This window comes from Oculina patagonica, chromosome 9 (assembly GCF_052425735.1).
Source record: "Oculina patagonica isolate OP01 chromosome 9, crgOcupat, whole genome shotgun sequence".
NCBI lineage: Eukaryota > Metazoa > Cnidaria > Anthozoa > Scleractinia > Oculinidae > Oculina > Oculina patagonica.
The window spans coordinates 28291595-28317862 of record NC_135766.1 but is presented as its reverse complement, the minus strand read 5'-3'; the positions used below and the strand labels follow the sequence as shown (position 1 = coordinate 28317862).

General features: G+C 40.1%; 5 protein-coding genes across 10 annotated transcripts in view; 2 read left to right on the top strand and 3 right to left on the bottom strand.

Moving 5' to 3' along the window:
* The window catches only part of LOC144664646 (uncharacterized), a 28438-nt gene extending 18730 nt beyond the window's left edge, over positions 1 to 9708 (top strand). For all 3 annotated transcript variants that reach the window (XM_078525813.1, XM_078525812.1, XM_078525814.1), the window contains 9 exons: positions 1839 to 2167; positions 4711 to 4825; positions 5908 to 6324; positions 6648 to 6743; positions 7146 to 7170; positions 7711 to 7760; positions 8781 to 8839; positions 8956 to 9114; positions 9532 to 9708. In XM_078525813.1, the coding sequence (XP_078381939.1) occupies positions 1839 to 2167; positions 4711 to 4825; positions 5908 to 6324; positions 6648 to 6743; positions 7146 to 7170; positions 7711 to 7760; positions 8781 to 8839; positions 8956 to 9114; positions 9532 to 9706 (1425 nt within the window). In that variant the 3' untranslated portion in view covers positions 9707 to 9708. The remainder of the gene's footprint in view (positions 1 to 1838; positions 2168 to 4710; positions 4826 to 5907; positions 6325 to 6647; positions 6744 to 7145; positions 7171 to 7710; positions 7761 to 8780; positions 8840 to 8955; positions 9115 to 9531) is intronic.
* Positions 1 to 26268, bottom strand: part of LOC144664670 (vitamin K-dependent gamma-carboxylase-like) — a 171972-nt gene that overhangs the window by 63759 nt on the left and 81945 nt on the right. The window lies entirely within an intron of this gene.
* LOC144664827 (DNA-binding transcriptional regulator BolA-like) overlaps positions 1 to 26268 on the bottom strand; it is a 94813-nt gene that overhangs the window by 49042 nt on the left and 19503 nt on the right. The gene's annotated exons all lie outside the window — the stretch shown is intronic.
* LOC144664749 (renalase-like) lies at positions 11667 to 17842 on the bottom strand. Its single transcript, XM_078525955.1, has 4 exons — positions 17577 to 17842; positions 16174 to 16311; positions 14378 to 14742; positions 11667 to 12835 (listed from the first exon to the last, which is right to left on the bottom strand). The coding sequence occupies exons 1-4, from the start codon at positions 17828 to 17830 to the stop codon at positions 12492 to 12494; spliced, it is 1101 nt and encodes a 366-aa protein (XP_078382081.1). The 5' UTR covers positions 17831 to 17842; the 3' UTR covers positions 11667 to 12491.
* The window catches only part of LOC144664604 (WD repeat and FYVE domain-containing protein 3-like), an 80313-nt gene continuing 72001 nt past the window's right edge, over positions 17957 to 26268 (top strand). For 3 of the 4 annotated variants that reach the window (XM_078525724.1, XM_078525725.1, XM_078525721.1), the window contains exons 1-6: positions 17957 to 18879; positions 22562 to 22912; positions 23229 to 23284; positions 23387 to 23631; positions 24491 to 24645; positions 25858 to 26112. In XM_078525724.1, coding sequence (XP_078381850.1) covers positions 18111 to 18879; positions 22562 to 22912; positions 23229 to 23284; positions 23387 to 23631; positions 24491 to 24645; positions 25858 to 26112 — 1831 coding nt within the window. In that variant the 5' untranslated portion in view covers positions 17957 to 18110. The remainder of the gene's footprint in view (positions 18880 to 22561; positions 22913 to 23228; positions 23285 to 23386; positions 23632 to 24490; positions 24646 to 25857; positions 26113 to 26268) is intronic. The other variant, XM_078525723.1, reaches the window with a different exon arrangement.

Below are 26268 nucleotides of genomic sequence, written 5' to 3'. Positions count from 1 at the left end.
GAGGCCCATACAGCCGGAGCTTATCCCGGTTTCCGTAGCATTAAGCGACTAGGAGTATTGCTACTCCCCCCTGGATGGGATACTAGTCCATCGCAGGGTTACCCCCCAGCAGTAAATTCGCCGGTACCCATTTATACACCTGGGTGGAGAGAGGCACTGTGAGAGTAAAGTGTCTTGCCCAAGAACACAACGCAGCGCCCCGGCCAGGCCTCGAACCCGGGCCGTTTGACTCGGAGTCGAGCGCGCTTACCATTAGGCCACCGCGCCTCCCTTTCCATTGTTCGTACAGTCTTGAAAAGCCCTTGATTTTCGGCTTTCATCTTAAGAAATCTTTGCATTTCTGAAATTCCTTGAAAAGTCGATGAATTTGTGAACGAGTCTTGAAAAGTCCGCCTTGAATTTGAAACAGCATTCTAAATGTCTGCAAATGAAATTCAACAACTTACATTTGTTGCTTAGTTTAATCCTATGAAAAAGGCCGCAAGAAATAAAACTCTCGAACTAAAGACATTGAAAAAACACTAACTATAAAGTTAGAAGCTCCGAAAGTTTGCTAAGGTTAAACAACGTTTGCTGGACCGTAAACAGTACATGAGTTTGGGTATTGTCTGTAACATATAAGTGTCCAAAAATGTTTGTTTTGAGCGGACTGGCAGATGTCTTCGAAATTCTGAGCAGCGAGCTCAAATGCTTGAAGATTATTATTGTGTTCTTGAAATGTCCTTGAATTTTGGCTGGCTGAAACTGTTCCCCTAAATTAAAAGGCCCGGTAATTCGGGCAACATTTTTGTTCAACTTGTCTCGCAACATTGTTGCATTGCAAGTTGAACGAGTTGTTGCCCATATTACTACCGCGCGCTCAACTTGGCTTGCAACAAATTTCGGTGTTGCAAGTTGATAAAAATTGTTGCAAAAGTAGAACTCTGTTCTACTTTGTGCAACACGTTGCTGCAACTTGCAACACCGAAATTTGCTGCAAGCCAAGTTGAGCGCGCGGTAGTAATACGGGCAACAACTCGTTCAACTTGCAATGCAACGTTGCGAGACAAGTTGAACAAAAATGTTGCCCTAATCTCGTTCCCAGATCTCGCGCGCGAAGCCTTCGGCTCGCCAACCGGCGAAACCCGCGAGATCTGGGAACGAGATTAATGTTGCCCGTATTACCGGGCCCTTTTTTTTCAGAAAGTGTGTAATTGGAGTCCATATCGGGAGCTTCATAAAAAAGAAAAATTAGACGCGACTTAAATGAGACGCGAATTTGGCGAAAAATGGGACAACATCCCAACTAGCGACTAAAACAAGTTACGTCTGAAACGATTTAGACTTTAGACTTGAAATTGCTCGTATAAACAGTGCATGGACTTGTGCGTGTCTCAGCGAAGACGCAAACTGGCCGTACAAAATCCAGCTTCGCGACTAAAACAAGGCACGTGTAAAAATGGCTAATTCGTGTCTTATTTTAGCCGTGTGTTATTTTTCTATAAACAGCCCTATTATGTTGATAAACAAGTGAAAATGCCATGGTGTTTGCTCAATACTTGAAGCAAACAGGCTCCTGATTGTCAGTCGTAAGGTATTTTTTGTGATGAAGATAAATTGTTCAACATGACACGAGCATGGGACAAAGAAAAAATCTGAGTCCCCGACGGGAATCGAACCCATGGCCTCCCAGATACCGGTTGGGCGCTCTAACCAACTGAGCTACGAGAGACTCGTTGTGAGTTGGCCATTTACTAGGTTGATATGTGACACGCGTCCTGCATACTGCTAGGATCAGCAATCTTTTTTTAACTTTTTCTATTTACTATTATTTACTTTTTTGTGATATTTCTGTACAGGGTCCAACACGAACTGCTTCAGAAGAACTTCAAGTCCGACAGCAGCCGCCATCAGATGAAGACGTGTTGAGAAGACGAGAGGAAGAGGCGGTGCGCAGGAGAAGGGAGGAAGAGGAACAGAGACGGAGGGAGGAAGAAGAGAGACGACGACTGGAAGAGGAAGAGGAGATGATGAGGAGGAGGCAGGAGGAAGAGGAGCGGCTGAGAAGAGAGTACGAGGCTGAGCTGGCCAGGAGAAGGAGGGAGGAGGAGGAAGCTGCTAGAAGAGAAGCTAGTAAACCACAGTTTTTGGCCAGAGCTTTGTACAGCTTCCAGGGTCAAACGGAGAAGTAAGTCTTCGGTATTGCAGTAGTTTGGCCAGCCCTTGATAAGTGAAATGATAAGTGAAAATAAAAATAGAGTTGTCTTGTCTTATGGAACTTTTTTTGTACCGAAATCTGGATTTCGCACTGTGTTTTGGGCTCTCACACGGTCAGAAATAACAAAAGGTCTACTCACATCTGAGTAGCTTGTTAGGGCTAGCAGGAGGGCATTTTGCGTGCGCATGCGTCGATATGGGCTAGTGCGCACGACAGAGAAGTTCTGCTATCGATTGTTTACATATTTTTCACAATTTATGGCCTAATTTTTAGCTCAAAATAAAAGGTGTTTTAAGTTTGATTTGCTGTATACGATACTAAGAGTCCTTGCTTTATCTTCTGACAACAACAAGCATACTTTGGTGTCGGCGTGCCGTTTTTCTGATCGACTTTGGCTATGTGTATTAAACATTGCGCGTGGACAAAATGGCGACCGAATGTCGAGAACCTAAATACCTTGCCCATGTTTTTAATAGCCGGGAGATCTAAACGGACAAAGCGCTACGGCTACTTAGTACTAAAATATAAAACAGCAGTTTTAACTATACGATGTTATAATCAAGCATCCCGGGTTTGAGCGAGTGGTCATGATTTTGTTCAGATTTTTCATAAAACTCAGTGCAATTTCATCGTTCTCACGATGCGAAAATCTCAAAATCTAACCTTGATCTCCAGCGTCTACCGACGATATATGGAGCCTGAAGTACTTGAACTATCGTCTAATGCTGCGAAGGTAGCGTTAAAAAATGGTCTATTGTGGTAATTTTTAGCTTTCTTTAACGTACGTTCTCGCTGGTTTATTCCAACAGAGAAACTATCGTTTGTGGTTATTTCCTTAAACTTAAGCATTGGTCAAAATAACTTCACATTTCGATGTACCACAATTATTCCGTTGAACAAGGAAAGAATTACTGCGATCGGTCTTAATTTTAAAGTGTTATGGTAATTCTTTGCTGGTAGACTATTTGTTTACATTTTACTATGTTAATTAGTACATTTTTGGCTCCTTTGTCAAAATCTAGCCTTGATCACCAGTCCAAAAATAGCATGAAACGAACAAGCGATATATATATATTTTTCAGAAACGTTCTAATAACTGCTGCATAAAATGTCTTAAGAAATAATTTTTAACTATAAACAATGTTATTTTCAATTTTTCATTCAATGTTTATTTCTTTAAGATTGATGTTCGTTCTGTTCTAACGACTGTTTTACTTCTGTGTCGCCTAAATGTGATTTAAAGAACTGCAGTTCTTGTTCCAGGAAACCCTGTTTGCCAGTCGAGGGCAAGTTGGCTTTGCTTTAGAGTCATCAGTGAGCTGCATTATCATGTGCAGAACACCCAAACATGTCTTTCCCCTCAGGGAAAACCCTTTTCTTTGGTGGCCGTCCCTTTAGGCAAAAAATCTTCCGACAAGCTATAATATTGCTCGCACTCTGCCTGTATTACAGCAATTGATTTGATGTGAAGTTTTGATCCTAATTTATCACACTCCAGCACACGAATAAATGTTTTCCTCTTTTTACGGCCTGTTTGGTTTTTGTCGGTGAAGGCTTTCCTACCTGTCCCACATATTTTCCCATTATTTGCAACAACGATCCCGAAGCAGGCCAGAAAATCTGCTTTATAAGAGCCTTGCCACACACAAAACACTTTTTCTTAGCGAAATTTACGTCTATATTAAATTATGTGACGATGAACAGTACAAAAAACAAAGTTTGAATCTTCCGCGCCATTTCTATTCCCAAGATCACGCGGTCTTTGTACAGCGGTTGCACGCATGCGCCCGCAAAATGCCCTCCTGCTGTTAGGGCTTGTTTACATGATTCCGGAATGACTTTCATTCCGAACGAAACTCGTTCCCGAATGAAGTTCGTTCTGCATTCCGGAATGACTTTCATTCCGAACGAAACTCGTTCCCGAATGAAGTTCGTTCTGCATTCGCATGACAGAGTCGACCGGCTCAACAGCCCTTAGCGGTTTTCACTTGAGCGTCGAAAGTATTTCGCGTTTGCTTTGGTTTTGCATTACTTTGCTTAGAGATTGGTTTAAAAAACTCGCGCCACTTTCTCAGCCAATGAGAAATAAAACTAAAACCAATCGTGATTCGCTCACGCACGTTTTCCCGCGCTTTGCGTCCGCTACACGCGTTTGCCTCGAGTTTTGATTGGTTTACTGGATTGTCTGTGTTTTCTGTAATTGGCCAGAGTGATTACTTTGGTTTTTGTTTTGCGACACTTATCCCCTATCGTGATATACTTGCAGTTTTTTTCACGCCACTTTGGCGAAAGAACAATTGGATTCATAATGTGGCAAAAGAATAGTTTAATAATGAATTTGTCATGCTTATACAAGTAAACTAACTACCGAAAAATACGAAAAGTGCATGCGTTGAGAATAATTATAGCATATAAAAACTTTCTTGCTTGTCGAGTTTTGCGTTCGTACTTGTATTTCACGCTGTTTGTTGTAATTTTATATTAATCTTGACCGACTTTTTTTTATTCTTCAGAGAACTGTCGTTCAGAAAGGGTGACATCATCAACGTAAGAAGGCAAGTCGACAAGAACTGGGTTGATGGAGAATTAAATGGAAGGCGTGGAATATTCCCTACAAATTATGTCGAGGTAGATAAAACTCACATACGTTTCGTTTCTATGTAATTTATTACCAAACTGACTAAGGCAGTAGCTTAAGGTTGGTTCTCTTACGATCGCCTCGATCGTTTCTATCGCATCGATTGTTTGCAAATACCTAGACGTTCGTAGGCGATCGAAGCGATTGGAAGTGATCGGGGGTTTTCATATGATCGTCCCGATCGCCTGGTTTGAGCGAAGACCTACGGAAAACGATCATTTAAGCCTTAGATCCAACACATTTGCAGCCTTCAGTGAAAGAGCAAAACTCGAGGCCTCCTGTCTTCTCAGTTGTTGAACTTTTTAAGTGAAGAAGGGAAAGAGAAGCTAGAAGGATAGAACATGGGCGATCCAAGCGATCGTGATCGCCCCAATCGCCGCAAACGTTAGCGATCATCTGTGTAATGTTCTCATATAATCACCGATCGCAAGAAAACGTTTTGAAGTGACAGAGGCGATAGAAACGATTGGGGCGATGATATGAGAACCAGCCTTTGGTTTCTTTCTGTCAAAGTGGTTCTGATACCAATAACCTCACTTATTATTAGATAATAGTTATTGTTAGAGTGGACTTCACTCTCCTAAAATATTCTGCAGAGGAAGTTTAAATACAGTACGTCTCAAAACAATAGAGTTACACGTTCTGTTGCTACAATTTTTTGAAATGAATATGCGCTGAGATGCAATCTGGTGCATTTTGAGACACAATAAGTGTCCTTAGACAGGGAATACTTATTTCACGTGCACTGACCTCGTCGCATCTGGATGAATTTTCGGAAATAGTTACTTATATACCGTAATGATAACAACATTTTTCTTTGGGGGGGGGGGGGGGGCTGGGCATTTTGGGGGAAGCTTTACCCCTCAAATGCCCTAGATTGAACTCTGCTGTTTACTTTACTGCGAAAGGGCGGATCTAAGATCTAGGTTACGACCCCGGGGGCCACCTCCCTCTTTCCCCACTTATTCGAGCAAGAAGTGGCCCGCCTTCATACCTCCTTGCCCCCTCCCCCTACTTGTGCATTCACCTTTGAAGAGGACCAATCAATTTATAAATTTTCCCTTTTGTCTAGATCCGACCTGTGGAAGAGGAGGAGGAAGAGGAACCACCCCCACCCCCACCCACTCAGAAGCAAGTACCACGTGTCCAAGTTAGTGTTGTACAACAGCAACATACGCAGCCGCCACAACAGCGTCAGCCAACAGCTTACACTCAGCCCCAGGAACAGCGCCAGCCAACAGCTTACACTCAGCCCCAGGAACAGCGTCAGCCAACAGCTTACACTCAGCCCCAGGAACAGCGCCAGCCAACAGCTTACACTCAGCCCCAGGAACAGCGTCAGCCAACAGCTTACGCTCAGCCCCAGGCTCAACAGACCTCACCGCGGCCTGCTGCTCAACCAGCAACGCAATCTGTGACTGTGGAGGGGGAGGCACGGGTACGGTACAGCTTCAAAGCTGAGACGACGAGAGAGCTGCCGTGTAGCAAGGTATTAAAAAAACTACCACAGCTTTCTCCTGATTCTCTTCGGATTTTTCTTCAGTGGCTGAAGGCCGTCGCCACTTATCGATTTTGGAGCAACCGGGCCCTTAAAAACTCCAAATTAATGTAAATCAAAAAAGAGTAAACAATTCTTAGACAACTTTCAGTTTAAGTCGAAAGAGGGCTTTTTCTAACGACTGCGAGTGAAAGTAAGTGTAACGCAATCGCATAGCATCTTACCCATCGTGACCCCATCATTTGCTCGTCACGCAATCTATTTCATTTTGTCGTGACCAGAATAGCTATTCTTGTGTTATCTTCTCTTTTCAGGGAGATATTATAGCTTTAGTTCGTAAAGTGGATGCCAATTGGTACGAGGGACGGGTGGGTGACAGAAAAGGAATTGTACCTTCAAGTTACTTAGAGGTAAGAATACATAGCTGTTCGTAGACGGTAATGTTAAATTTAAGTCGTAACCATGCTAGCTCCTGTTTGGATCATTCTGCCCTTTGATGTTTTTCTTCCTTAAGTAAAATATTATTCTGAGGTTTCTTTCCATTTTGAAGGTAACTTGTACATCATATTCTCAAACTCATTAATAAATTATCAAGTTAAACAAAGGAATTATAACCAAGAAGGAGGTTTAGAAGACCAGTCTAAATAGCATAGATTTTAACGATTTTATTTCTCCGTCTACTACGTAGTTTTTGTTTCGATTGAGAAGATGCGTGTTTTCTTCGTTGTCGAGAATTGTATCGGGTTTTCTGTTGTTGTGTAATAAACCTTAGTCTCATTTCCTTCTCATCTGTATTACATTTTCTATTTTAGGTCTTCAGAGAACCCGAAGTTAAAGGTATGTAGAGGGTCTCCATCAAAATGTGCTTTTTATCAAGTAATGGTTATTGTTATTATTTATTGTTTTCATTAGGTTACAGAGTGTTTTCCATAGCCCTGGCCCAAAGAACAAAACGAAAATACATGTAGTCAGTCGAAACAAAACAAATAACATCGTCACGACTCACTTAGAATTCGCAGCATGCCACGCAACCGCGTTGAGCGCGGGAAAAGATGCAACCAGTGCCAAGCGCGGGAAAACGAACCTAAGCTGTGTCACGATTTGTTTTGGTCTTGCGCCTGATTGGTTGAAAAACCAACGTGCTTGCGCTGTTTGGTTAGAGAAGTTGCATGACTTTTTTAACCAATCAGAGAGCTCAACAAATGCAAAACTGACCAATCATAGCGAAATGTTTAGGGTCTTAGCAATAATGAAAGCATTAAGTTTGTTTGTAATCCGCTCACTTTGTTTAGTTCGCTCACCTTGTTTAGTGCTATTAAAATAGAGCACGTTAGCCGTTTTTGTTATTCACAGAAACTTTCGTTTGTTTTTCCACAGTCATCCGTCAAGAGCAAATACAGCCCGTTCAGTCAGCTCGCGTGGAGCAGGTAAGAAAATCTGCTAGTTTATTCTTTATACAGTCAGTAAAAGAATTCTCGCGCGAGTATTAGTCAAAAGTGATGGTCCAGCGATGATGATAATAATAATAATAATAATAATAATAATAATAATAATAATAATAATAATAATAATAATAATAATAATAATAATAAAGGTTCTTATTGCGCATTTAAAATTCTCAATGCGCTTACAATTGCATATGATTAAAAGGATAAAAAACGATAAAAGCAAGAACGATGTTAGATACAGAAATTCAGTACTAAGATAAAGAGAGTAAAAAAAGAATCTAACTAAATGCGATGAGAGTATAGAACATGAAAATGACGTAACTTGTAGCGCAACGTGAGGCAAAGTTCGGAATCCATAATCCGGCGAGTTGTGAAAAGTCAACTGGAACACTTACGACGAAATTTCCCACGCATTCTTCGGCCTCAAGTGAAACAACGTGATCTTACTAGCTGCAACGCTCGCGCTTTATTTCGTACTGATTTTCCATCTAATTCGCCGGTATATTTTCCGTGCTATTGTATAAAACGAATCGTCGCCTTTTTCCATGGTCTACACTCATTATGGTGTATTGCAATTCCTGAGTTTTGATTGGTTTACAGGCCATGGTATATTAGCTTAATATGGTAGGTGTACGCGTCAGCGAGAACAACTGGGGACCTCAAATATTGTAATCGAATTATTATTTTATTCGCGCTTGTTGGACATGCGATAATTATAGCCAACTCATAATAGATATCCAACGCGCGCTCGTGGAATAATTGTTAAATATACAATAGAGATGACGCCATAAGACTTCTAAAACTGCAGTGAAACCACTCGCCTAACGGCTCGTGGTTCCACTTAAGATTTGAACATTTAATGGCGTCATTTCTATGGCCTATAAGAGTGCAGACCATCGAAAAATGCGGTCGATTTGTTGAATGGAGAAGTGATACGCTGGTCACTCAGTTGTGAAATAAGGGTTGAATAAAAACTTTTTTATTTATTGTCTTTGGTAGGCTCCTGATTTCGGAAGACCAGAGCCCAGTTATGATCAACGACAGCCGCAGTCAAGAAGGTAAGGAAAGCAAACTGTTTTCCTTTGTTCACAGTTAACTTCTTGTCTGCAAGCCACGCGTGGAAATGAAAGAGGAATTGTTAAGCGCCAATTAATTGTTTTTATTTTGTTGCCAGTCCTCCAGGGGCTATGTACGGAGGCCAGGCCGCTCCTCCCAAGCACACGCAAGTGAAATATATTGAGGAACCAGAGGAGCCTCGCTTCAGTGCTGGTGGAATTGTGGCGCATGCTGTAATCGATGAGCCAATAAGAATAGGTCACGAGCAAGGAGAAAGGTATTGTAATTTATCAGCCAAAATCAACCAAAAAAATATTCAACCAGCGCCAGGCGCGAATAAACGCGCGAAATTCAAACTTTTGGTTTTGCTCCTGATTGGTTGAATAGAATAGCATGTTTTTTTTTCTGATTGGTTTATTTATTTATTTATTTATTTATTTACTTATTTATTTAACATTTCTTTATACACGGTTAAAAATCATCAGGTAATACTAGTATTTAAAGTTATAATAACAGATTAACAGCATGCTGCGCATGTCAACTCTCGCGGGCTTTCAGTTTGTTTTACCCGCCCGATGAACAAAGGTCGAAAAAAAAGTGAGGAAAAATGTCTTCCCCGTCTCGATAAACGTAATCAGCTAACTTGACGTGTGTGGGGACGGATGTAAATAGGGTATTTATTTGTCTTATTCAGGTACCGCGCCTTGTTTAGTTACGAGCCCGTCAATGAAGACGAGCTTCGTCTTGAAGAAGGCGATGAAGTGATCGTTTTGGAGAAATGCGATGACGGTTGGTATGTGGGGACGTCTGCTCGCACCCATTCATTTGGAACGTTTCCTGGAAATTACGTGGAAAGAGTTGCTTATTAAAGGTAAGTGACTGATGCTGGCGACGCTTTTTATCGATCCGTATATGTTTTCCTTCTCTTTTCACCAGATACATGTTTTCTTAACCTTTCGTCTACGGTTTTCCCGCCCTTTTTACCTGTTACACGTTTTCCCGCTCTTTTCACCAGCTACATTTTCCCCGCTCTTTTCACCAGTTACATCACGGCCTTCCGGCGCTTTTCACCGTTTCCATGTTTTCCCGCTCTTTTCAACTGCTGCATGTTTTCCCGCCCTTTTTTCAACTGCTGCATGTTTTCCCGCCCTTTTTTCAACTGCTACATGTTTTCCCGCCCTTTTACATAGTTACATGGTTTGCCCGTACTTTTCCGGTAACGTGTTTCAACCTTTTCCCAAACTGGTTGCTTGTTTTACGTTCTAGTAAGTTTATTACGCTTTTTGCGGACGTTGGCACTGGTCACTTTAGTTTTAGGGCAATCACTGAAAACCCGTGCCCTTTTTTGTCATGCAGAACAATATCCTTTCCATTTGATCACTTGAATCACTCGCGTTCTTTTGCGAACTTTTGAAGAACGCAAATTAAGGGTTTCAAAAAATCCGTCCTACTAAGATGTCTTACTTCACTTGTTGAGCCTCGTAATTTATTGGTAAATAACTACTTCTTTGTTTGTCGTTTCAGACAAAAAAGATCAACAGAATCAGCGAGGATTGTTTTCCTCGGAGAGCAAGGAAGAACGGAGACCGCGACAAGGCCCATATCCTCACCCCCACCCCCACAAGTCCTCCGTCCCATCTGAAGAGATGAACGCTTTTATGAACAAGTTATATGACTTTTATACGGATTATATATATTTTGAGATTAACATACTGCGAGATGGATAGAACCGTAAAGCTCTCTCTTTTGTGAGAATCGGTTTGCTATTCCAGCTATGTATAGTGTTTTTATTAATGGCTAAATAGGAAAAGTAATACGACTTTCAAGTACATCCTCTAACGTCAGTTCTGTCTGGCATGGGGACGTGTGAAATGTTCATGCCCACTGAAACAATTTCTTTTTTAGTCAAGACAAAATGAAAATATTTTAATCGTGCTTTTTAGACCACAAATAGGGATTATGTATTTAGGGATTATTATTATAATAAAAGTTTTGAAATCTTTTTATCTGTTTTCTATTGGACTGTTTACTGTCTATAATGCGTTTTGAAAATGGCAAATTGACATATCGTTATACATAACTCCGTTTTTGCTTTGCATGTCGATAGTACGTTACTTAACTAAAGGTCCTGAGGTCATGGTTATTAAATTAAATGTTCTCACTCCTGCCCAGGGCCCTTGCTACTATTGCAGGCGAGCATGGGCTCTGGAAACAAGAGTGTCTTCAAGGGGCTAGGTCACGGTATTTTAGGTAATTCTATTTATTTTCGTTAATTAAGAGCTCTAAACTTTAAATTTGCAAAGCAAAAGTCTTTTATTGGAAAAACCACGGCCACATAACAACCAAGAGTGATTTTCGAGCATTGCAAATGACACTTTCATACAAACTGAAATAAACTTGAAAAAGGTCGGGCTGACGTTTGTCAAGTTAACCCGAACGTAATCCGTTTAAATCTTCTCGAATTCTACTCATCCATGCCCCCTGGTGGCCTTTCTCCGGTGTTTTTTTTTTTTGAGTTAATTCTATGAAGAGTTGGTCAGTGCCGAAATTGCCTAAAATTGCGTGACACGTCCCCTTTAAGATGACTGAGCTGGCCTGTTGAAACAGAACAAAGGAAACGAAAGGGAAACAAGAAACTGGAGACTAGGTCCACAGGGAACCCATACCGACTTCTCACTACTCAGTCTGAACGTCCTGTGGTATCGAAACAAAACTTTCTTTTATCAATAAAGGAATTTTTGTCGGAAGTTAAACATGTTTTATATTATTTACAACATTGTCTGCTGTATGTTTTGTATAGTAATCAAAACTGAAAGACTGAACAACAAAGCTATTAGCCACTGCATACAATTAAATTCAACATTTTAATTCAGTATCGCCTTTTTGTAATAAAACAGTCTGATTTTATACATTTTTCGTGAATCATGTATTTAGCTCACCGGTATAAAGCGGTTACCCTGTATCTGAATTCAGTAAAATACTGTAAATTGCCTGTGGGTCACTCCCAATTATGAACTATACGGGACGCAATCCGTGCACAATAGTTCTAGATGGAATGGGGGCCCCGGAAGGGGGGGGGGGGGTAGTTTTGAATGGATTGGCAATATCCCATTTAGGGGGAAGGGGTGCAGCATTTCTGCCACCTCGGGGTCAGCAAATATTTTTCCGACTGCTTTGAAAACCCCTCCTTTCACTGTTTAACAAATGAAAGCCTCCAAAAGGCTAGTTTACACGAGCAATTTTTACGTGACAATTTTTATTTTCTCGTGTTGACGAGGAAAATTGGCCAGTTGTTATGAGACAAATATATTAGCTGAGAAGCTGGCGTGTTACCTAGCTTTTAGCTGTTATTGTCACACACGAAAAATTGTTCGTGTAGACGACTCGTCACATAAAATGTGGCAAATATTGCCTCTCCCACTGGGCGCGCATATCTTTGTGCCTATCTCTGCTGTCCGAGGTCATTACTGGCGCACTTAGACTGAAATTATGACAAATGTTGTGTCATCTATACGATCAAATATTTTATAAACATTGCCAGTGTAAACCCGGCTTAAATCTTGACTCTTCACACAACGTTACTTTGCATCTCGTGGAGAGAAGCGTTGCGTGACAAAAAGAAAGAGGCTATGAACATAACACGCGTATTGTAAGCTATAAGCTGCTTTCAGGTGTTATCTTGCTGAAAGCATCCACAACGGACAGTGCTGACTCAATACAGCCATCAAAGTTCGTGTGCGTGAATGCATCGCCACACGCGATAAGGAGAGGGGTGTCACACAACACTGCACATCCGGGGGAATCTTCTACACCGCGTGACACTTGGGAATATCGCCATCTTATACAGCGGCTATTCACTGGTTCTGGAAGGTCGGGAAGCTCCTGTTTCACGTGTGATAAGATGATGTCTTTGACGTCGTTTAAGTCCATCTCTAAATGTTTTATACCAAATGGCACGCTTGTATGCACAATGAGGGACGGGCCAACATCTTCAGGATCTGAAAGGGAACGGAAAAACAGTTTTATACTGTAACATTACCGGGCATCTTTTTTCGTACAGCTTTAGAAAATCCTGGTAAATCCCACCAGCTATACAGACTGGCCAAAAGGAGGTGCAAGTAGCCTCAAGTTGAAAGTGCGTTCACAGGGGCGTAGCCAGGATTTTTGTATAGGGGGGTTCCAAATGTGAATTGTAATTGTGAAGGTAAAACTGAGCGCCGGAGGCGCTCCTCCTCTAGGGGGGTCCGGGGGCATGCTCCCCCGGGAAATTTTGAAGTTTGCGGTCCCCAGAAATGGCATCTCCTTGATTCTAAGCATAAATTTTTAGCAATTTTAGCGTCAATTGAAGCTAGCATTTCTTAGAAGGGAAGCTCAAAATCCCGCGTACCAGGTAATTTTTCCGGCGTACCATTCACTCCCGGCGTACCGTCACTTACTAGTCAGCTAGTATATCAGCCAGAAGTAGGCGCCGTGGATGCTTCCGTGCAAAAATGTCGACTGTTGCACTAATATCAATTTGTCTGTTGTAATGTATGTTCATAATAGCAAGTCCTGACTCTCGCTCGCTGGTCATTGTAGCCCGCAGGTATGTCTTTAGTCTGCGCAATGTGCTGAACGATCGCTCACATTCTGCAGAAGTAATTGGCAACGTACACAAGATGCGCAGCAACTTGTGCACATTTGGATAAAAATCGCTGTCACATTCTGCCAAGGCCTGAACTGCACTGTTTGGTAGGTCTTGATCCGCACTACACGTACAACGCAGGCTTGTATACACGAAATTTTGTAATTGTAAACACAAGGTGATACTTTATAGATTTCATTTTATTTTCTCAAAAATTTCATTTTCCTAATCTGGCGGAATTAAAGGGGGGTTCTAATAATATTTTTTCTCTTGAATTAGCTATTGCGATATCCCGAAGGGGGGGTTCCGGAACCCCTGGAACCCTCCCCTGGCTACGCCACTGGTTCAGACCTACTTAGGGTGGCCAAACGAACTCGCAACTTTACTCGCAAGTGCACTGACGTTAAAAAAAGCCATTTACAAGGCTAAAAAGTTAAAAATTTAAAAAAGAAACCAAACGTTTTGACTTGTTGTCATCATCAGGGTTGTCTTCATCAACCCTGACAACAAGTCGAAAACATTTGGTTTCTTTTTTAAATTTTATAACTTTTTAGCCTTGTAAATAATATTTTTACCTTTTCAATTTTCCATTTTTTTTTAACGCTTGGCCATCCAACGTAAGTCAAAACAAGCCTTCGACGAGTCTTGTTGCTGAAATCGAAATCGCTTTTTTGACAACTTGCGTGCATTTGCGAGTAAACTTTCAAGTTTGTTTGGTCATATGTATTTTCTTGGACGCAAAAATTTCTTGCTATAGATTTTTATCTCCAAAATACAAGCTGCTAAAGATTGGCGAATAAAACGGTTGTTGTGTTGCATGTTGCAAGAAAAGCTGCCTCTCGATGCCTCGCGTAACATGACCTTTAGAGCTTAGGCGCGCCGATCAAGTTCCATGAAAAATATGAAACCGTCCTACCTTTTCCAAATCTCTTTCTTGAGTCAACGGATATATACCTCACACACGGATTGCCCACCACGTATTTGCACGCCCAAGGGACGTTTATTTTAGCTTCGTGATCAAAATACAGCGCTAAAGCATATCGTGATGAATACTGCACGGCTTCCAAGGAAGATCGTTTGCTTTCCAAGAAATCTTGAATGGAGCCCTTTAAGTTAAGAAGCTGTGGTGTTGGAATTGTGACGATGACTGTGTCAAATTCTGAGGCGTTTTCCTTAAGGTCTGACACTTGCCATGTTTTTCTCGTTTGGCTGCCACTGTCTAGCTTTTCAATTCTGTTTATGGTACTGCAGTGCGTCTCATAGAAAACGTTGGATTCTGAAAAGGATGAAGACGTTTTGATGTGGCTTCTTTTTACAGTGGGGAGGGAACAGGGAGGGAATGAGGGGGAAAAGACGGTGGGAACTTTACGAGAGGATAGTCTGTCAATAGACATTTCCTTTTTTCTGAGCTGTAGGGAGTGTACGCGTTAGTGAAGGGATGGGGCTCTCTTACGCTCACGCTTGTTCAAGATTCCTGCGGTTTATAGCTGCTCGCAGATTCTCAACGCACTTAGAGAGAATAAAGGTACCGAGAACACGAGAACAGACTAAATGAATGCATGGAAAAGGAAAGGTGGCAAGTGGGATTTTCAAGTGGCAGGAACCTGTATAAATAGCCAAAAATTTCAGAAGGTTGCCTAATAATTTGCAGGAGAAAAAGCACACATGGTAAGTGGGAGCTTTAAGTACAGTCAACTCTCTCTTAATGGACACCTCTATAAGACGGACACCTACATAAGACGGACACCTGGTGATGGTCCCTGCCGTTTGTCAGTTATTTTACTGTAAACAAACTCCCTATAAGACGGACACCTCTCTAAAACGGACAACGGACACTTAATCATCAACGGACACTTAAGAAGTGTTTTTTATCATGTTTTATTAGTGAAAATACTTCCAAACTTTATGTCGCTAAAGCAAAGTTAGTCAGTGCCCTAAGGATATGTTTATACCAAGCTTACTAACCAAAAAAAATGAAGCTTCTCTGTTTACGTGAAGCAGTGAATTATCGATTGCAATGAAAAAACGAGTCAATTTTCTGATATTATTGATGTCCCAGTTTGTAGGTTTTGTTAAAGAAAGCGACTTTAAACAGTTTCAAAACAGACGTGTATTCATTGTGCACAGGTTTAGCTTTATTAACTCAAAATTACTGGCGTCATGTTTCCTCTACTCTCTACAAGACTGACACCTCTCTAAGATGGTCAGTTGCGGCCGGTCCTGAAGGTGTCCGTCTCAGAGAGAGTTGACTGTACCTTCAACTCTCTACAGGAATTAAAAACTTAGACCCCCCCCCCCCTTGCCACTCTCCCCTCCCCCACCCCCAATTTTAAAATAAAACCCACTAAACCAGTCTGGGGAATGAAATGGCAATGTTCACAGCATCATCCATTAACAGAACTGTTAAGACTAAGGTGATATATCGCCTTGAAATTAAAGATGACATGAACATTTCTGAAAAATTCCCAGCTGTATGATCACTGTGATGTAACATTTCAGAGGTAAAATTGAATAAAAACAATTTTGCCATGTCTGTGAGAGATGATTGTAGTGATGTCTCATAATAATTATTTCTTGCTGTATCAGCTACAAAAAATTCAATCATTTCATTGTATATTTTGTCACCAAAAATCACTCTAATCTTTAATTAGTTTATTGGTGTTTTTATTTAGCTCCAGGCTGGCAGGGTTATTAAGGAAAACACACCCTGAAGAATGCAGAAAATGTTTGACTATTGTATTCATTCCTGATGGTGCCACATAATTTTTAACTCCCTCTTGTTTGTTCTCTCCTTCAATGATCCCATTAAATGGCACCAACACATTAGAAGCTAATAGTTCCTGGTAGAAGCTAAAGAAAAAGAAAAGATTATTCACTAAGCTATGTAAAACTAAAGGAGAGGCTAAGACAGAATATCCCAGGGGACAAAAAAATTACCTTTGAAAGAATTGTCAAGTTACATCATCAAACTTATGGGAGATAAGAGGGTCAACCTCCCAGCTAAAGGACACTAAGGAACAGCCTCCTAGGGAATTATCACTTCTGAGGGACTACTCCCCAGGGGAAATGTACTGAGAATCACCCCAGTATTCCCCAAGGAACCACCTTCCCGGGTTTTCTAAGTTAAATTTAAGATAGTGCTCACAGAGGGACTGCTTCCCGTCTGGGGACAAGTACATATCCTGAGAGATACAAATGAGGGGGCACCTCCCAAAGAAACACCTTCAGTTGATAGACCATCAAGGAATGCTGGTAACCGTCTAGGCCTTTCTCGATTATGCTAGCATTTTTTTCGGCATTTTTTGGGAGAACGAGCATTTTTTTTCGTTTTTTCTTGAAAAAGAATTATTTATTTTTCTGTCATTTTTCATGACTGTGATCCAGATTTCAGCACTCAGAACTCAGAAGGATAAATAATCCTAAAGTTTCACAGTTTTGATTACTTTATTTGATTTTTTTTACTGTCTGTTTCGACTGTTTGTGTGTTGTGTTACTTGTGTACTTGTGTTGTGTTACTTGCGTGTAATTTAAATAATTTTTTTTTATTTCTTATTTTTATAAACAAACAATTATTAAGTATCACCTGTTGTTGATATGAGCATATAATGTAAGAGTTCGTACGTTTTGTTTGAAATAAAACAAAGCATTCTTTGGAATTCAAGTGGCATTTTTTTAAAGAAATCAGGCATTATTTTAGCATTTTTTTGGTTTTATGCGAGAATTTCTAGTAGCATTAAATGCCAGTTTTACTAGCATAATCGAGAAAGGCCTATAACCGTCTGCTTCCATTCTCTCCAGACTCCGCGCGCTTACTTTTCACCTATCCCCATTTCCCAGGAGAAAACCTCCAAAAAGGGATTCTAAGAGAGCACCACCCAGGGGATACTAATAGACTCCACCCTCCTACGCAGACGCTCTTTGTGTTCGTCACGCGTTCCTCTCTCACGAAGATTACGTAACGAGCAAATACATCATATCACGCGCTCCTCCCTCACGAAGATTGCGTGACGAGCAGAAAGAGCGCAGGAGGCTAAAACGGTACCCAGGGGGACCCAGGGGTGGTACGCAATCCGAAGTAAATGGTAAACGAAGAGGGCGGAAGTAAATTAGTGTACCTCTCGTGCGATCGTGCATAAGCCGACGTGGCTGAAATATACTGGGCTCCGAGGTCGGCAGTACATCGTAAATCACTCGGGTTCCTGTTAGTCGTCATCCTGCCCCCAGCTCCCCGAGATTTCTCCCATACGGAAATGTTTAGGACATCCTTCGGAAACTTTCGGCGAAGTAAAGAAGCCGTCACCGATCCCGTGAGTCCTGCACCGACTATAAGTAAGCGGTGAGGGGAAGACATCGTGTCCGCCGCGTTCATGAATACAGGGTAGGAAAGATTGCCTTCGAACACCGTCGTATAACATGACACGAAAAGTCGCAAGGCGCTGTATGGCCAGCGGTTAGCCCCATGAAAGTATGAGCCGCAGTTTCAGGAAATAGGTGAACGAGAAAATGGACAGTGCCACAAAGTGTTTGTGAGGTTTCTCGCGGAAATCTTGGCTGATGGCCTTGATTTTGCACTCAGGTTTAACCCCTGTGGAATGTTAAACGCAAAAGGAAGTTCTAGATTTAGACCGACAGACTGAAGCGATCGCAAAATGCAGTTTGTTCGAAAGCTTGTCGGCGGTCGACCTGCTACGAACATTCACCAATCTACCGAAGAAGAAGCTCTTTCGTTGAGGCATTTACGAAAGCTTTTTATGGAATTCCTTCATTCACCTGTACCACTTACCGTCCGTGAACAGGAATCGAAGCTTTATATGATGTTGCCTTTGTTTTGCAAGGTGTTTGGACAAGCGAAACCTGCAAGTATGACAGAGAAATTTGGGGATGTTTGTCAATTTGCAGCGCATGTTTCTCGACTCATGGTGAATGAAATTCGTCGGAGAGCAGCAAATCAACGCAACGAAGTTGCTAGTAAATTGATCCTTGATTTTTTAATGCGCGATTCTGCGGAAGACACGGTTTCAGGCTGGAATCTCTTGAACACGTTGAATATTCTGTCTTCGGCAGATACCCCCGTCGTAGAATGCATGGTCGCTGCGAGCTTACCATCAAACATGGTCAAATGTCTGTATTTATTCTACGATTTACCTCCTGTCGAGAAAACTAATGAAAAGACTGCGGAAGAAGTTCAAGATGATCTTTTAACCATACAAAAGCTATACACTCAAGTTCTTGTGAAACTTTGTAATTACTACGCTACGTCACGCGAATTGGTACATACGGATGACCTGGCTTTGCTTTTCACTGCAATATCGTGTGATATCCCGAAACACAATGTACAATGGCGGAGTTGCGTCTCAGAAATATTGATGACTTTAACCCGCCACGGTTTGGACAGAGATGTGGTACATTACATTCACAGTAAGTGCAGATTGTCTAGTATTGTAAAAGAAGCTCATGGTTAATTGGATTATTGGACGTAAAAGACGCCGCTTTCAAAACTTGTTTCAATATGTGTATGTTTTGACGATTTTCAAGATGATTTTTTAATAATTAACCATGATTTGGTGGCCAAGTTGGTTTGTAGGTTAATCAGTGGCGAGTTGTTCATATTCAAATTTGCAGTGATTTTTTGAGATATTATTTGTTATCTTGCTCAAAATCACTTCTGATCAATTAATTCTGAACTATATGGCATGTATTTGGTCAACATATACCAATTTAGGCTTTAAAATATATTTTCATCATGAAAAAAAAATAGAAAATTGCATTATATCATTTAGATTAATTTTTCTTTTTTGGATAGATTTTCATGCCAATCTCTGTCAAAAAATATAAACAGGAATTAGTGCTGATCAAACAAGTCTAAAACTAAATTACTAGGTCTTTAAGTAGGTCCTATCTATAAATATCAAAATTATCACATGATTCAAAACAGGCTACTTAAGAATCATTATTTTGAAATATATTTTACTGGAAATGCATTTGATGATATCTTTTCTTCCAAAAATGAACATAATCAAGTTTTTATTGTTCTGCAGGGCCCGGTTGTTCAAAGCACGATTAAGCTAATCCAGGATTAGCGTGAAATTTGATTTCAATTTTATATAATTTTGTTGAGGTTTTCTGTTAATATTTTCTGTCCCACAGTTTTGACATGGACCAATCTCAAACTTAACAAAATATTAGCTTTGGGAAACCCTTTAAAACGAGAGAAATTAAAATCTTGATCATCTTTTAATCCTGGGTTAGTGTTAATCGTCTTTTGAACAACCCCGCCCTGGACATTTTGGGATTTTTTTTCATAACTAGTTATTTTCTTCTGGTTTGTTTTTTTTAACTTGTATATACGGTGTACGATGAGTATCATGCGTTAAAATCTTGAAAAGTTACATGAAATCTTGAAAAAATACATAAAATCTTGAAAAGTTACATGAAATCTTGAAAAAATACATAAAATCTTGAAAAGTGACATGAAATCTTGAAAAACACGAAAAAATCTTGAAAAAAAGTGAAAAATCTTGAAAAACACGAAAAAATCTTGAAAAACGCGAAAAAATCTTGAAAACGCGAAAAAATCTTGAAAAACGCGAAAAAATCTTGAAAACGCGAAAAAAATCTTGAAAAAACGAAAAATCTTGAAAAACGGTAAAAAATCTTGAAAAACGCAAAAAAATCTTGAAAAACGCGAAAAAAATCTTGAAAACGCGAAAAAGCTTGAAGATTAATAAAGGTCAAATAGATATGATCTCACGGAGACGACGTGCTTGCATGTTGAATACATGTCTGTTAGGCCAAAACTACTCCCTTTGAGCTGTTTCGGTAAAAGTATTGGTTGAGATTTGCGTTTTGGAACTCAACTAACTGCCTCCATTTTTTTATTCGTTTTGTCTCGTTACTTGCATCCAAAAATAAATTATTACATTTGATTACTGGTTTGAAGTCTCAGGATGCGGTAACGATGATCTCTTCTGGCAATTTTTTTATTCTTAAGCAAGACTCGAGTTTCGGTTCTTCAGTGGAACTCATCAGTTGCTCCTAAAGTCTCGTCCAATTATTTGAAATCATTCGATTTGCCGTTTTTGTACAAATCTCAACACCCAAGCTAAGGGGAGCTTGAAAAACTGAAATAACTCACAATGCTTTGAGACTGCATTACCCTTGAAAGGACTCGGATCTTAGATCTTCGCTTCCGTTGAAAAGACACAATCCTGCGAGCTGACCGCACGCTTATGATAAACAAAATCATTGTTCGAGATAGCCTGCAGAACAGGCGGTTTTTACATTTTTCATTCGCGCTTCGCGCTCGCCCTCGCGTGACCCGCTAAATAAAAACCTAGCACTTCGCGCCTCGAACCGCAAAATAAACCGCCTGTTCTGCAGGCTATGTCGAGGGTCTACTGATCCGATACTCGTTCCAGACAGTGAGACAAAATATTCTTTTAAAGGACTGATAAACGACTTTTAACTAAACATGCCAAGAACAAGAAAAAAATGGCATTAATATTTTTACTGAAACGCTCTAGAGATCTAGAGAACGTAAAATCCAGACTGAAGGTTAACTTTAAGCGGCCAACGGGAGTCGTGTTGGCCTAACAGACATGTATTCAACAAGCACGTCGTGTCACGTGAGATCAAGATCTCATTTGACCTTTTCATGATAATTTTCAAGCCTCCAGCGTTTATATCAAGATTTTCGCGTGATTTTCAAGATTGTTTGGCGTTTTTCAAGTTTTCTCGCGTTTTTCAAGATTTTTCGCGTTTTTCAAGATTTTTTTCGCGTTTTCAAGATTTTACGTGTTTTTCAAGATTTTTCGCGTTTTTCAAGATTTTTTCGCGTTTTCAAGATTTTTTCGCGTTTTTCAAGATTTTTTCGCGTTTTTCAAGATTCTTCACTTTGTTTTCAAGATTTTTTCGTGTTTTTCAAGATTTCATGTATTTTCAAGATTTTATGTATTTTTTCAAGATTTCATGTAACTTTTCAAGATTTTATGTATTTTTCAAATTTTTTTCGCGTTTTAAATTTTTCGTGTTTTTCAAGATTTTTCGCTTTTTCAGATTTTTTTCGCGTTTTCAAGATTTTTTCGCGTTTTTCAAATTTTTTCCGTTTTCATTCTTCATTTTTTTCAAGATTTTTTCGTGTTTTTCAGATTTCACTTTTCAAGATTTTATGTATTTTTTCAAGATTTCATGTAATTTTCAAGATTTTATGTATTTTTTCAAGATTTTAAGGCATGAACTCATTGTACACCGTATGTATATTTCAACATGCCTTGATTCCAGATTTTCTCAAAATAATTAATAATTTCCAAATGTTTGATCTACTGCTTCTGGGTTGAGAAGGAGGAGGGGAGGGAGGGAGGGGGGGGGGGGTACAGTACTTTTCATGGTGTACCACTCCAACCATGTTTCAAATCAATATTAATAATATTTTTGGGTAATTGATTTATTATTTATACTGTGATTATGTAGCACTTTGTTTTACTTCAGATGAATTGAAGCAAGCTATGTATATCGCAGAATGTCTTTTATGTATAGATAACATGGACTTTTTGACCATGTTTGGGCATCGTGACAGTTTGTCAAATAATAAAGGGGCATATCCCCCCCCCCTTCCCCCACCTCTCCACATTCTCTTCCCAGGAACTGACTCCCCTTAGTCAGGGTTATATCTAGGATTTATTGTTTGGGGGAGAAGTCCAATGTAACCAAAGGCCACAAGTTTCCTAGGGGGGACTGGGGGCATGCCCCCCCCCCCAAAAAAAAAAAATGTTTTGAAATGACTGTGCACTGAGATGCAATCTGGTGCATTTCAAGACATAATTTTGAGAAATGTTAGCTGTAGTGGTATTTTGGTATGTTCCTTGCCATTTAGTGTCCTTAGACAGGGAATACTGACCTTGTCACAGGTGGATGAATTTTTTGATATAGTAACCGGTACTTATACATACTGTAATGATAACAAAATTTTTTTTTTTTTTTTTTTTGGGGGGGGGGGGCAAGCTTCTACCCCTCAAATACCCTAGATAGAACCCTGCCAGTCTTCAAGGGAAATCTGTATTTGTTCTGGTCTTCAAAATATATAATTATCTCTTTTTTTCAGGTAAATCATGTTTTGCTCAATGTCTAATGAACATGAGGAAAATTCAGCAAGTGAATCCTCTGGAACTCGTAGAAATGATTGTGACCCTAGTTTGCTGTCTAAAGGACTCCTCTGCCGTTTCTCATTATTTATTGGCTGATTTTCGAAGCTGTCATGGTTATCTGTTTCTGACGGAATTACTCTTAATGCTGGGTGAAATGACTGGGAATGAAGCTCGCGAAGCTTGTAGGAATGTTGTTCTTCTTGTGTCGTCGCTTGTCATGATTGGTCATGTGACTTTGAGGCCTCTCGTCAGTATTGGTGCTCCATTTCAGGACCCTGAATTTGAAGTTCCAGAACCAATTGGTGGAGGTATGTTTAATGTATTGCCATACTTGGCTATGTATATGTACAGTTGAATCTTGATAACTCGACCCTTCAAGGGAAATAAAAAAAGGAAAAGATAATAAGGAAAATTAGTAAGAAAACAACCTGGAGTGGAATCGGAAAAGGTTTCAGTTAGTGGGAGGTTTGAGTTGATGAGGGTTCAAGTTATTGAGATTCAACTGTAGGTCAAGGTGCAGGGAATCTTTTCTACCTGTAGAATTCAGCGCTTCAAGTTAAGACCATTAGGCCAGCGCGCCTTTCACGAACTGTGTACTATCATTCATTTATTACTCATTCACAGGAAGTAGTGTCAGAAACATTGAGGGATTTCAAGTTCTACAAAGTGTATTTTGCAAGGTAAAAGAGATACTTTCAACTTACAGTAATAACTACTGCATCTTGTCTTAACATTTCCTTGATTTTATGAAATATTAATACTGATCATTTTGTGTTTTGCAGACAACAGACAAACTACTTTGCTTAAATATCCTGGATTGCATCAACAACATCTACTGCTCAGACAATGCAAACTATTTCATCTTGGAACCGCAGCACACGTTATCTCTGTTCATTGGAACAGTGCCGGAGAAACACACTGAAGTACAAGAGAGAATTTTCAGATTGCTGGAGCTGGTGATCTGTAACCTGAACTGGGTTCCTTGTCCTGAGCTCATTGCTGTTAGCATTCTCTTCAAGAACAAGCCGTAAGACATTTTTTTTGTTAATGTGTTGTTCAAGAAATTATCTGTATCCCACCCATGAAGGGGTTTTTGGTTAAACCCTACCACCCTTCTTGATATTCCAGTTTTGGTTCATAATTCCTATTAACGAAAATTTTGGCTTTTGGGGCCTCCCAGGGATGTAGCTAAGATTTCCAACAGGTGAAATTTTCTTGATCAATGTCGAAAAGTTTGGGTCACATTAAAAGAAAGATATTTCCAGACACAGTCCTTTAGCCAGAAAAATCAAGTCCTCAGGTGTTTTTTTTTTTTCACCCTCCGGCTTTTTCCTACATCCCTGCCTCCTTCCCCCCTCAGAATTTCTAGTAACCCTCCATGGGGTAGGTATGAATATTTTCTTCTGCTCTCATTCAATGACCATTTATTTATGAATTAGAAGACCTGTCACATGGCAAAGATCCATTGCCTATTGATACAGGCAATAGAATTCACTGATTGTTAATTATTGATTGATACAGATAATTTTTATTAATAATGAATAATAATTATTATTGACCATGTTTAAATCAGAGCAATTACAGTAATTTGGAATCTGGTGTTAATTTATTCCTTATTTCCTCTGTAGTTAGTTTCAATAAAGACCTAATTATATGTAGATCTATGTAGATGTAGATGTAGATGAAGAAGATACAGTATATCAAACCATTGAGAGAGAGTGTTTCATCAAATTTCCAAAAACCTCAAAGTTCGTCAAAAATACCTTGCTGGGCGTTGTGTTTTCAACTCACTTCTCATTGTTTAGAACACACACTTTCTCTATTAAAATTATCCATTAAAACAACTACATGTACTTACTTGACATATTGCTTTTATTTCCCACCAGGGTGTATGATTATCATCAAGTTGCTCTTGGCTTCCTTATTCGCATTTTGAGTTACGATCCAAAGTACAAAGATGTGTTCAGAGATGTAGGAGTGCTGGAGGTCCTGACAAACTGTCTCAAGCAGTATGCTGATGGCCTAAAAGAAAAATATGATGGTAAGTGTGCATGCGCAAAAGGTAAAGCCAGAAGTTCTTGTGCCGTAAAAACCTGCAACAGACAATGGAAGTTAAAATTCCATGTTTTCACAGTTTACCCACAAGAACTACCGAACTGCAAGAAGGCCGGAGAAGAGAGGGTGGAAGAAATTGTGAAGAATTAAATAGAGGAATTTAATTGAAGAATTTAAATAGAAATACCTTATTACATGAAATTTTCGCGACACGTTAATTTCCCGATTTTGAGGTGCACATATTTCGCGACACTTAAATTTCACGATTTTGAGAAAATTTTGTATTTTGAATCACTTTAATTTCGCATTTTTGAGTGAGACACAATTTACATTTTCTCAATAGAGCAGTTCTCAGAATGTCTACAAGTGAGTCAATTGACGACAACATCCATTTACATTGATTACTGACATATGCGAGTCACTTAATATTCGCGTCATGTTATGTTCAGGACACTTTTTCTTCGCGTCACTTTAATTTCGCGATTTTTTTAGAATCGAGAAATTCGCGAAATTAAAGTGTCGCGGAAATTTCATGTAATAAGGTAGTACAAAGAGACAGGAACCACTAACTTAAAGGAAAGGGTAGAAAGTATAGACTCGCCCCCTCGTGTGCCCTTATCCAAGGGTAATATTTTGCAAACTATGACACAACTTTTTGGATTAAAGACCTACTGCCAGAACACCTTAGGTAAAGTCTGTGTCCAAGCCATGAGGCTCATACAGCCAGAACTTATCCCGGTTTCCGTAGTATTAAGCGACTAGGAGTATTGCTACCCCCCTGAATGGGATGCTAGTCCATTGCAGGGTTACCCCCCAGCAGTAAATTCGCCGGTACCCATTTATACACCTGGGTGGAGAGAGGCACTGTGAGAGTAAAGTGTCTTACCCAAGAACACAACGCAGCGCCCCGGCCAGGCCTCGAACCCGGGCCATTCGGCTCAGAGTCGAGCGCGCTAACCATTAGGCCACCGTGCCTCCCGCCAGAACACCTTGCCCAAGGCAAATTTACAAAAGTCAGGTCGCAACCAGGCGTAACTGATGCAACTGGAGCATTGCTACAATCTCTGTTCAAATGGGATGCTAGTCTCAGAATCAGATTTGATAGAAAAACAAGGGTCTTCACAGTCTCAAAGGGGCTTTGTTTTACATTTGCCCTCTTATTAAGAAGGGAATTAACTTTCAATTCTTTCTCAACTAGAAACAGTGAAAACTGCCAGTTGCCAGCAGGATGGGAATACATTTGATGATCCGGAAGACCTTGTTCCTGATTACCCGTTTCTGTTGATGGGATGTCTCAGATTGCTGCTGGAAAACAACTCCACAAATGCCACTGAGTTCCGTGAATGTGGAGGAGCTCGCTGTATTCACAACATTGTGCCGTATTCCAGCTCAAGAACAGAGGCTTTGAAGATAATCAGAGAATTGATTCTCAGCGGTGGAAATGACGATCTGGGTAAGAGAGCGTTATTTCAGGCTAAAGCATTTTTAATGATAAAAAACAGCACACAGTGCATGCAGAAGCAATGACGTTTCACAAGGATTTTTTTAAAATAATTTTTAGGACAAATTTAACGTAAATTAAAAGACAATTCAGATTTCGCTGAGCTAG